General features: G+C 37.0%; 1 protein-coding gene across 1 annotated transcript in view; it reads right to left on the bottom strand.

Moving 5' to 3' along the window:
• Positions 1 to 13,369, bottom strand: part of LOC139995422 (roundabout homolog 2) — a 28,392-nt gene that overhangs the window by 11,184 nt on the left and 3,839 nt on the right. The window contains exon 2 of the mRNA XM_072018870.1: positions 7,438 to 7,746. Coding sequence (XP_071874971.1) covers positions 7,438 to 7,746 — 309 coding nt within the window. The remainder of the gene's footprint in view (positions 1 to 7,437; positions 7,747 to 13,369) is intronic.

Genomic DNA, 13,369 nt, shown 5'->3' with positions numbered 1-13,369 from the left:
GACGTCTTATCCCGGTTATGCCGTTTTCCACAGACTTTGAAACTCTTATCTCAAATTTAATCGATCCCATTCAAATAGTACTTTTATTTTATTTATTTCCATGAAAACGGACGATGCGTTATTCACGTATCTAGAGGCACGTTCATCTTTACTTAAATATTACGCTATCTTCATCCGTCTCAAATTTCTATATGAACGAAAATACGATTTCTTCGTTACATGCACGTATATGTGTACAGTGTACAGCGACTTACAAAAGCATTCGAACGTTTTTCAAAACAGGACCGTTTTTCAAAAATTGGACCGAGAGACTCGAGACTTTACGATCAGTTGTAAGGATTAGTTTACTGGATGACGCGTAAACAACATTTTTGAAAGAATCGCAATCGTAAAGAAAATAGTAACCTGTAATAGCGAACCTGTAATGAAAATTTAGAAAATACGTATTCTCGATTTATGTCAGCTATAGTATATACGGTGAAAATTTCATCGAACTCGATCGATGCAGAAGCAAGCGGCAGACATCGACTGGCGTACGTATCTTTAGATTTATTACAGTTGTAATTTTTAATCGTTTGCAACTCGTAACAACGTTGACCGATTTCGATACAACAGATACATCGTACTTGACAAAATTGTTAAAATCGAACGTGGTGTACAATATGAATCATAGCGGTATAAGAAATTCGACAATGCCTTCATATACTTAATAGTTACTTGGTTCGCTCGTTCTATAAATCAAATTTTATAGATACGTGCGATCGATCTGAAAATTTGATACTTGCATTTTTAATCTTAACACACAAGCGAATGTGAACAAATTGATCTCTCTCTCTCTCTCTCTCTCTCTCTCTATATATATATATATATATATATATATATATATATATATATATATATATATATATATGGTTCCTCCAATTAAGAACACTTAAGAATAGAGAATAGAGAAGGTGTATGAAATTATCTTTGACGAAGCAATTATCAATGCGTATATTGCGATAGTTTAATAAATTCTTTTTTTCACTGTCAGTGTTATTGGTTTTGTTATTGTTACAGAGTGTAGTAGTACACTGGCAATGATTTTACGATAGCAATGCAGATACACGGATAAATATCCATTTCTTTAACAAAGCGTAAGCCCATTTCGTTACAATTTTTATGATTTTTGAGTCAAAGATGCGATAAAGGTTTATCCGAAATTCGAAACGTTTAAGATTGGCCATGTTGACGGAGAAATTGTCGGCACAGCAGTTGCTCGCGACGCGACGCGCCAGTCTGGTCCGGTATGCCCACGGATTCGATATAAATAGACACGAGTGTGCAGCCGTTCGTGTCCTCGTGTGACTATTCGATAGACAACACACAACTATCGAACTACAGACAAAGTTGTCGCTCTCTAGTCGAAGAAACGAATACACATTTATCTATATACGTAAGAGACGAATGCTTACTTACGTATCGTATACTATACGTACACACGTACGTACCTACGATAATCTTGTTTCTAAGCCTTTCTATACTTAGAGCCTAAAGACCGACGCGGTACTTGGTATTTTCCCTTCGAAGGCCAGTTCTTCGTCCGACGTTAAGATCTCCATATCCGTAGATGCGTCTTGCCTCCGGTTCTCCGCCCTCTGTTACGGTTTTCTCCGTGTACATAAAGTTAACGTCTTTGACACGAACAATTTTGAAAGCGGAAAGGAAGAGCGGAGGAAGTTTATACGACGGCAGATTCGATTTAACCATCGCGTTTCAATTCACGAAATCCCGTTAACACGCACACTCGATCTCGGTAAAATACGCATTACGTATGGTACCTGGCTATACGATACCGTGACCGTTCGCTTAACATTTAAATTGCATCGTTTCTGTCTGGTTCCTGTCACATCGAGTCCCTGATTTCCCTAAGCCGGACGAGCGATATAATTCACGTCACACGCCACACGATCTTACAATTTTTCTACTTTATATCTTAGTACTTGCTACCATTTTTCCTCCCGATCGAATTCTACGTGAAATATGAATACGTTTGGACGTTTGTTTGATATTTCCTTGCTCCTGTACGTTATCACGTTTCTCAAATACAACTACGTGCGTTTCTAACTGTGATTAACTGTGATAAGCTGTGATCAACGTATTCGTCGTTACGCGCTATTCTAAAAAAGAAGAGATTTCTGTCGTTGCTCTTGCCAAATTTTTCTTCTTGCAATTTTTTAATTTTGTAATCCTTGCCAAATAAAGCAACGGAAGGGAGGAAGACCGAGAGAAGGGGTGGCAGTGTACAAGAGGATGAATAGCAAAGGGAGGGGGGGGAGAGAGGGGATACAGTCGAAAGTGACTCTCCTCCTCCTCCTCCTCATCCTCCTCTTCCTCTGGTTCAGGCTACGTCGCGAGGGTACTCGATTACTCAATTAAACCGTAGTGTCGGTAGGCGTGGCAGTTGGACGTACTCACGCACATATATCACAGAGGTACATCGCATACTGGGTAGGAATGGGATTTGTACGTGCATACAAGAACGAAGGAATATGCCATTACTATCCCTATGACGCTTACATAGATGCGAAAGAGTATCAAGAACAACGCGGAATACTACACTCCTATCTGCTCTTAATCGTATCATCGTATAAATTATATAAAATGTTTAAGAAGAAACAACCCGCGGGGGGGGGGGGGAAAGAGGATAAGAGTTCGTACGACGAAAACAGCGAATCAAAGAATAGTTTCACAGGCAGATAAAAGATATATAAAAGCACGAATGAAAGTGAAAGCTTCGTAAATCGGATATCAAAACCATCGGATCGGATAGAGAGTTAGAGACGCAAATGTAAACGTAAACGGAAAAGCAAATGTGAACATGACTGTGAGTGGTAGCTGTTCGATATTTATCGGTGTTCGTAGATTGTATCTTGCGATAAGCTTTTGTATGCACCGCAACTCTCAAACTGTACATTGCAAACTTAGCTGTCCACGCCGGAAATACCTACTATAGGTACGATTCGAACTGAATGGAGTCGTTGTTTCAACAGCGTTTACTCTTTACCACTTGTAACGGATTTGGAAGAAAAAAATAACCGTACTGTATGTATCGTGTTAGTATAATTTGATTACACGCATGATAAACGATAGAAGAATGCGACTGTAGTATATGATGGGAACTTTCTTAACTTTGTTTTGTTAAAAAAAAAAAAAAAAAAGCGAGGATGGTATTGGCCAGCTCTCATATTTGTTACCTTATTTCAACTACACGAAACGTTTGTACATGTATGTATGATATAATCTAATATACACGTACGTACGGACGTATATACAAATACATATATACAGCAAAACAACGTTAAATTTCTCACTATTTTTCCGTATTCTTTGCATCCTGCTTCTACAGAGTACGGCATATTATTCTTGGAGTAAATTTTCTTATGGTTCGTGACCTTCCAGGCAAGACTTTTACCGCACTTATGCTGCAGGCTATGAAAGAATGAGAACGGAAGTTAGGCTACCCTCGTAAGTACGACATGAAAAAAGGTCTCGTTCTTTTGAATTTAACGCGAGCAAGAGACACTTGAATTTTATCATGTGCAACGTGCAACCAGCGACTACCGACGAACGATATAAATCGAATATCATTGATAAAAGTCTCTTTCTCTTTCTCTCCTTTCCTCTCCTCTCCTCTCCTCTCCTCTCCTCCTTCTCCTTCTCCTCGTCCTTCCTACTTCCTTCTACTATAACAATATACCACATGTTAATTAGACAGATACGTGTACCAAACGCTTAATTTCGTAAAATACGATCGATGAACGAATCACGTCTTCCAAACAGTTCCAAACAAAAAAAAAAAAAAAAACGTTGAAAGCAAAAGTAAAAAGATAGTATTAGATTACGTAAAAATAATACGATTGCCTCGACGATAATATACGTATGTAGGTTATAGTTAGAGAAAAATGATACAAGAGGGATGTATATAATAATAATTTGTTCTTAATAATGAAAACAAGTCTGGTGCACGTGTCATATGTACACGTATTATACACATATAAATTGGTCGGAGTAAGGAGCTTATCCGTTGACTTCTCTTTCGACTTTGGAGAAACCGAGTAAGCGAATAGGTTATATACTGTCGGTACTTTGTATCAACGAATCCGTCGATATAGAACGTCGTCCTCCTTTGGGATTAAAAGCTGTAACACCTCTTCGCTATCCTCTCCATTCCCCTCACCCTTCCCCATTTTCTACCCCCTCTTTCGCTATATCTTTCTTTTTCTACGCGCCTCTTACTCTCTTTGCTCGTTCAACCCTCCGACTCTCATTTTCTTCTCCTCTTTTCCCCTAAAAGCCGCGCGAAGTAACCCTGGCACAGCACAGCCAGCACAGCGGTACTATGCCGTCCGGCTAATCGATACGCGTTGGATAGAGGGAACGAGGGTCCCGAATGGGGTTCCCCGGACATAGGAGGGTTGCAAGCAAACGGATGGATAGGTGTTATTTCACCGAGGCGAGAATCGAAGAAAATCCGGAAAGCTAAAGTCGATCCAACGTTTTCGTTGACTTTATCTTGTCAAGTTGATATCAGTTTGATAAACTAACTACACACGTATACGTACATATAACTAATAAAATGATGGTCGATCGATTCGTCGACATTCAATCATCAAGGCTACACTGTTCTTATTATTCGTTTCTTCGTTCTAAATAGATGGGTCTTTAAAGCTACTTGTCTCGTACCAAAAGTTTCTTTACGTTCGTCTATTACGTACGCAACTACGTTGTCGCCTATCCCTATGAATTTCTCTCCTTTCGTGTTAAATATTCGGCAAAACGAGCAATTCGATCTTTTCTTTTTCTTTTATCGGTTCGACGCATTACCAATATCTCTTCGATCGTCGACCGGTCAGGGCAGTCCCGCATTAGATCATCGTGACTGCAGATCTTTTTATCCTTTCCTTTTATTCCTATTTCCTCTTATCTGCTCTCTATTCTTCCTTTACAATTTTTTCCTTGTCTTTCTCTTTTTTTCTTTTTCTTTTTTTTTTTTCATTCTCGACCAGTATATTTCGGTGCGAGTCGGTCGAACAGTATACTCGCGGCACAAAGCCTTATTCATAGTCGTCAGCCATAACTGCCGTTTGCGTCTACAGTCTACGGTCTGCAGTATACAGTCTACGGCCATTGCGATCACCATCTTTATCGGCGCGGCGTCGAATATCGAGTTCGTGTGACAAAATTTCTACATATATACATACATAATGGCAAAATAAAGAATATTCGGTAATAACGATATCCTTTAACGAAAGTCACGAAATTAGGAAAGGGCGCAGGAAAACGGTAAAGCAATCGTGGATACGAGTCTTGAAATAGGTACACGAAACGCGAGAAAATGTACTCCATCTCTTTTCTTGTCGTTCTTTCCACGAATATATTTGTTAGGATAAAGAAGAAGGAAAAAGTATGACGAGGAAAGAGATACTTGTTAGGTAAAAATACAGATATGAATTGTGAGTAAAGACACACGAGATAGACGAGACATAAAGGCGTTATGACGTGTGAAAATAATTGATTTGCGATGCCTACGTAATTAAAGGAACGAAAACCAAGTGGGAATTATACAGTATAATATTCCACTCACTCGGCGATTCTCAATCAGTAAAATACAAGTGTAATGGTTTTCAATTGACACGACAATAAGATTGAAAATTTGTCTTGACAAACGGCAAAGGTTGAAAGAAATTTTCCAAAATAAAATGATCTATTTGATTTGAGAATCGTGTTAATGCGAATATATACATTGCATGCAACACACTACCACCTATTCATGACAAACTATGCTGCATCACGTCGCACAACACAGCACTCTGTTGGTCGAGCATACGCTCGCTGTAGATACAGCTTCGTATCGATTTCTATTCTCCTTCTCTTTTCTCCTTCATCCCCACCGTTTCTCTCACTCTTTCTTTACTCGCGCATGCATGCGTAATGCGCATATATATGCGTATGCAGAAATGTGTATGTTCAATCTTCGATTGCACGCATAATATGCAGCAATTTCTTCGTAACCGACAATTTTTATTCGTTATCCTCGTTTCCAAATTGTTTTCGTTTCGTTCCTCCTCTACTTTTATTACTCATCTACAGTCTCCGCTTTTTCTTTCCTACAATTTCTTGACAAATCTACTTATTTTCCGTCTTATTTATTATCCTCATCCTTAATGCGATATACAGGTATTTCGTTTACGTGCAAGTAAGTATTGTAAAGTAGGTTGTCCGAAAAGTGTCTTTCTTTCGCAAACGTGTTTTTTACAACGGTGCATCTTCGTATAAACGTGAAACCAAGTCTGTGAAATGTCGCGGTGTTTATCTCAACATAACAAAACGGATCGTACGTAATTCGACAAAATAATATAAAAGAAAAAACGTTGTGCGTCTATTATTTCCTCAGAAAATGAAAGAAACTTTTACAAGCAACGGTGCGTGTGAAACACGATAGAATATAGATTCGAATGAATCAAAGGGAGAGAAAGCGATAAAGAAATATATGAAAAATAAATCCCGTAATATCGAATATATTAACGCTGAATCGTTAAACACGATACATTCGAAACAAAGCTCATTTCCTCTACACATAATACAACGTCGTTTAAAGAATATATACATACGTACATATATCTCTTTGGTTCCTTTCTAAGCGGTTAAGTTACAGGACTGCGTAACGTATACTGATTTTGAAGACAAAGAATTATTTCTGTGTTTCTTTTACATTCCATCGGTTATTATCGGTTTTTAACACATTATGGATTTATGAAAGTGTAAACAGTTTTGATTATAGGAATAAAATTTGTCTTTCGAACTCGATATGTCGCGTATCTACCATTCGGTGCGTATATATTTATCAATATTTGCTGATTGAACTTAGTTGATTGCTATAATCAAAATTGCCCTGTTTACTCGAATTTGGTGTTCTCTTCTGTTTTGCGATTATTATATGCACAAGTGTAACAAAATTGCAAGCAATTTAGCGATCGCAAAATGCGAGTAAAGAGATGGATTCTATTCGATGTGGAAGGGTTGCTGTCTGCTCTCTCTCTTTCTAACCCCTTCTCCTTTCGCCTGAATATCGATCTGCCTTAAACAAACTCGACTTCGTCCTCCGTTTATTCGAACGTAATCGACTCGTTCTTTGTTTTGTACAAATAGACAGATCAACCTTACTCTAATTTCTTTCGTTCTTCGCGTCGCGCATACACAACACACGTACACGCGACAAGAGCATATACACGTGTACGCGACACTACGCGACTATACAGCGCGAAATACGCGATGTATTATATACGCATTATTGTACTTTTCACGTTATCGAGAAATTTACGACTGGTTGTGCATGATTGTCGAAACGATTTCATTTTAGATAATGTAACTAAAGATGATCTCGGATAGACTTACCTGCGACAGTTAGCGTTGCGTTTCGACTTGGAACAGAGCCTGCTTGATTTCTTGCAACGCACCAATACACTCCTCCGTCTTGTTCTTTTTTCCCGTGCATTACTCTCAAGAAGAAAAGAGATCCCGTAGGAAGAAGAACACGATGTGATTTTGCATCTCCGGGTGATGTTTGAACCAGTTCACCGTCCTTATACCACTCAATCACGGGCTGAGGTTTACCTTCCGCCTTGCAATTCAATGTTACCGGTTCATTCTTGGCCACTATTATATCCGAAGGATGTTCCGTTATACGCGGTGATCTCAATTGCCCTGGAACCAGAATATTTTGATATATTATGATTGATTCGCATTAAAGGCAATTGTAAAGTCACAGCCAAAAATATTCATATCGATGTTTTACCCGATTTTCCATTTTTCCTATTCATCGTTACATCGTTATATTTCTCATTCTAATTCTATAGACAAACTTTCTATAATATATATATATATGGTATATTGACAATATACGTTGCACTTATTTAAATCCACGTAGCTATATTGAATTTCATATCATTTGGTAATACGTATACGCTTTCATACGACCAAAAAATGTTATAATATGTACAATGAAACGTGCAACCTGATAAAAAGAAACACTTGATCGGAAAATAAGAATATGTACGAATACTTTTTGTAGTTACTGTACGTACCTAAGTACGTAAAGTCTCCGTCGTTTCGCTATTGTGTTAAATTTTACTTGAATTCGATGTGTGTGTACGTGTGCATGTGCGTGTATGTGTTAGATATGTAATATGTACATATCTTGTATGCCAACAAGCGCGCTCTTATTTAGGTCGGTTGTAATTCGACAATGTATAACATAGCCTCTAAATTGTTGGTTGTACGATGAAGATAGACACGCTTATGTTACCTGCTTCAAACTCCATGCTTGAACAAAGCTATTTCAACTATCCCGATATAGCTAGAGGGATTCTAAAATATTCTTGGAACGCACAAGGTACAGATACAACCTATAGACCACAAGTAGTTTACAATCGCTTCGTGCAGTCTGCAAATTCTACTCGAACGCGAACGTCTAAAGCAAAATCAGCCGAGAAATGTTGCACATCTGTAAGAACGTTCATTAAAATTCCGAGATGTGCGAACGTTCTTTGCTGTAATTAAGAAATCCTTCGTTTTTAAAAGTCTATCCCTAGTGTTCTTTTCTATAGCGAACGAAGCAATTTCGTCAGTGGATGATTATAATATCGACACGTATTGAAATGTGGCAACAGGAAATAAGAATGCAGAAAGTTTATAAGATATATGTGTGCACGTGTTTTTATATAATAATATTATAGGGAGCACATTTTATGATTTTAGCGTAACATGACAAACACGTATTGCGTATACTCGCAACAGACAAACGAACGTACGTAGGGATATAGGCGCGACGAAATGTATATGTACATGAGAAGTTCGATGAATAGGTGGTACGTATTTCAATTTTTTTCAACAGATATCCTTGAATATATTTCTAGAACGTACCTTTGCGTTATGAGAATTTTTGACACTTTTTAGACGCGCACTTGCTTTTGTACGACAGAACAAGATACAGATAGACCATCGGGGAGAAAAGAGGAAAGAGAATGAATGCTTTGGTAATTATAATTATATATACAGAGAAGGTATGTCTCACCGCCTTCCATGATTTTCGAATTTGTTGACGAGATCTTAGCCATGATGCTTAACGACTCTTTTCTACGCATACATACATACATACGTGTACGCGCGCCCGCGCACACACACACACAAAATGTTGGCTTTATGTACGGACATGATGCTATTATATGTATGTCCGTGGTCGTGACTTACGCACAGCTAAGGTGAGTTGAGTTTCTTTCTTATCCTTTCTGTGCCTGAAAATTGATACGCAAGATGTACGAACGCATCCTATAATGCCATCATGCCCGTACATAAAGTCAACCCGAACCTAACCCACCTCGAGATAAAAGGTAGCAAAAATATCTTTATGAATATGTATGTTGGAAATTAATGTCGAGCGGTAGTTGAAAAGTTACTCAGAATGTTGACCTTAACGATACATTTGAAAATCATTAAAATCGGTCAGATGTATACCCCCCCCCCCTTCTATATAATTACCAATTCTTTTTGCTCTATTTTTACTTTAGTTGCATGTTAAAGAAACGTTCAAATAAAGACGAATTTATATAATCAAAGAATAATGAATAAATTTTTAAAGAGTGACTGGGTTTTATTACTTTGGCAGATGCCTTTATTTATCTACGCTTGGATACACAATCTTTATAGTACTCTATAAATGTCTTTGACGGTGTTCGTTTCTATATGTACCAAACATGTATGCACTATGCATGTATAGACATTTGCGCATTTCTCTTTTGTCCTCTCGCTTCAGTATTCGGAAACAATAGACATTGTGGCTAAATTAAAATCGCCTCCGGAGTTTTCATATTTCGCTGTTGAACAGAGTCGTGAGCGCACGTGAACCAACTCCCAGTTCTTATGCTCGGTAGGCCCGAGGCATCTCGTTTCATTTCAGTCCTAACCTTCTCCGAATCAAGCTATCTCGGCAACCTGCCTTGCCAACCCGCTGTCACTCTCTTATTTCTTTCCTATTTTATCACATCCACCCCTCCCTCTCTCTCTCTCTCTCTCTCTCTCTCTCTCTGTTTCTTCGTCTTTCTTCATTTTTTGTCATATTATATTTTACTTCTCCTTTTATTCTTCTCTCCCCGTCTTTTTCTTTTCCTACAAATATTGGGTTGGCAATTAAGTGATTACGGATTTTGTTATTAGGTGGTATTGACAAAATCCGCAATCACTTAGTTGCCAACCCAATATAATCTCCAAACCTTGCTAATTTCGATCAACATTTACAAATATGTCAAATATGTATATTCAATTTTCCGTCGCAATAGTTACAGCACTTGACGAAATCTGTCAAAGATATTGTAAAATAAGAAACGTAAATGAAATTCTCGAATAGGAATCGAGAGAGACGTAAAATTGCTTGAAGCGTTCGAAAATTCCAAAGTTTCGAAACAGTCGGATATTCGCTTCTATGCATAATACTTTTCGCCAACATATAAATACATATTATACGTATGTATGCACCTTGTATGTATTATTAATCCAACGATACGTCCAACGAGTTCAAACATCCGAATTTTTGTACAAAAATTCTGTCAATAAGATCTCCGACAGACACGAGAACTAATTTCAAAGATAATCTTACAGAGATTAAAGTACAGAATTCTTGCACACACGATGACTTGGCTTATAGCTTCGCAACTGCAACGTGAGTATTGATTTGCCGCTGTTGCGCTTCAGCTCTGTAGGTTCTACTCGTTTCGCCGTCTTCGGAGACTCTGCCAGCTGTGCCGGATCTTGTTCTTTTCCCCTATCATAGATTTCTTTTCTTTCTGTAAATCGTTTATCGTTTTCTTATCGCACGTACAACCTTTTACTCGACTTTCCCTTTCTCCCAATTTACTTATGCTTTTCCTACTCTGTCCTCTTTTCCCCTGAATCTCAATATCTCCATCAGTTCCTTTTTTTTTTTTCCTTTTTCAGTCCTTTCCTTTCTTTATATATTACATGTACGTACGTATGTACATATATCGTATATCCATATGTTTCATCAGAATAGTATATCGTCATTCGATTAGTCGCTATTTCTCATTTCTTTGTTCATACTAATCCCTTTCTCCATTTTATATTTGATTTTTCAATCGAATTCTCGATATTCAAAGTATACGAAGACGACGGAAATTACGCTCTTTGAAAATATCTTAATCAACGGGTTACAAATAATTTCTTCCTATCTTGTATAAGGAAATGCAAGTAGATGTAGATATTCATAAAATTGAGAGAGAAATATATTATACAAGATTATATAAGAATATAAGATTCCATGGAAGCAGAAGTAGACGAAGAGGAACAAGGGGTAAGGGCAGAAGGTAGGTTGAAAAGTACATAGTACAATGTACCGCAGTACATTTGGCGAGTATCCAATGGTATGTATATCACGATAAACCGACAAAACGTTTCGAAAGGATCATTTTATATATTATGAAATCGTTGTCATTTTTCACGCTGTTATTTTTATTATTCTATTATCTTTTTGTACTTATTGAACATTATCTCACGCGAACAGCATTTGCAACTAATAAGTTGACGTTGTGATTTTTCAAGTGATTTGTATGTGCATATGTGTTTCAGCTTGTATGTCGGGGAAAAGGCAATCGAAAGAAATAACGCAGAAAGAAAGGAAGCAGAGAATCAAGGAAGAAAGGAAGAGAAAGGGAAAGGGGAAAAAAAGGAAGAAACAGTTTCATTACTTTCGATCCCTAAGAAGGATATTCTTGTAAGAGGGGAAGGTAGAAGACGAAACGGGAATAACCATTGAATTCCTTGAGACGCGAGGGAAACCTAAGACGTACGGAACCTTCGAAGAGGGTTCGGCCGACACACCCTACTCGAGTTCTTTCAGAGCAGGGCTGTCCAAAGTTGTGGAAAAAATAGCAGCTTTCTATTATTCGAAGAGAATCGATGATAGCTTTCTATTTCTATTTTAACAAATTTTCCATTTGTTCCTGTTCATAGTACGTCTTTGTCTTTGTATGTCAAACTTATGCGACGAGATTAAGCGAGAAACCCCAATCTAGCGTTCATTGTTAAATAATAACCATAATAACATTTTATATTTTTATCCATATATTCTTGCTGTCAAACGCACGAATACGCTTAAATGTTTCCTAATATAGGTACATGTATATATGTATAATATAGGTATAGTGCATGTATAGCGTTTTCTTCTTCTCGCGTATTTCACAATATGGTGAATATGCTTCAGATTTTCAGATCTAAATGACTTATTTTAATCTGATATCAATCTGATATAAATTAAACAACAGCACTCACTTATTAGCTTGTATTATTATGAAAATAAGGAGAATATATAGTTCTAAAAGGTGTAGAAAGTTTAAAATATTGGCGTAACATTTAAATAACCGTTTGGTTATCGTCTTACATCTATCCTTTAATTATATTTTTCGTTTTACAGCGTCACAGCTTTTTTATTGTATAAAACAAGTACATGCATATTTTACTTTTCTACTCTCTTCCATTAAACAAGATAGCTATGTACGAACCTGTATTGCTAATACATATTACGTATACTAATATTTCTTGTTTGTAGCGCATTCTGTATTTATTAAACTTGCATATCAGAATGTAAAACTTAAAATTAATATTCGATCATCGACATCTGTCAGTTTTATAGGTAACATTTTAATTTTTGCTCTTTTTCTTTTTCTCCTTTCTTTTCGTTTTTCTTTTTTTCTTTTTTCTTTTTTCAAGCGTTACTACTGCTTTGAGAAGTATAAACATTAAGCATATTGCGTAAGCGTTGATCGTTAGAAGCAGAACGATCGATCTATTCCATTAAAGAAAAATGCTCCAAACAAAATTTTCCAATGTAACATCGGGAAGGTTTTTTCTAAATTTGATCCTCAGGTTCCATAGTCGACAACGCAAGTATTCAATTTTTCCTATTTTTGCAAAGAATTGCAAATGTTATTTTTGCAGCCATTGCACGTAAAATTATATTTGCTATGGTTTCCTTGTTTATTATTTTCTAAACGTCTGATACGTTTGAAATTCAACAGTATGTTTTTCAAGATTTTTAACTGTTAAAATAATTGCCAACTTTTCTAGAGAACGTAGAATGTGGAAACAATCTTTGCGAATAAGAAACATAAATATCGCGAGTGTCATTGTTCTCGAGTCTTAAATCTTCGACGGCCCAATGTCAGACATGGATATATGAGAATTAAAAACATCCATTGGAAGAAGACTAACGAAGTTGAAACAAATTAAATTGTTGGAATGGCACTCTTACGAGTCGTTT

The sequence above is a fragment of the Bombus fervidus genome, chromosome 16 (genome assembly GCF_041682495.2).
Source record: "Bombus fervidus isolate BK054 chromosome 16, iyBomFerv1, whole genome shotgun sequence".
Taxonomy (NCBI): Eukaryota; Metazoa; Arthropoda; class Insecta; order Hymenoptera; family Apidae; genus Bombus; species Bombus fervidus.
The sequence above is the reverse complement of the archived record's forward strand: the minus strand, read 5'-3'. Positions and strand labels throughout refer to the sequence as shown.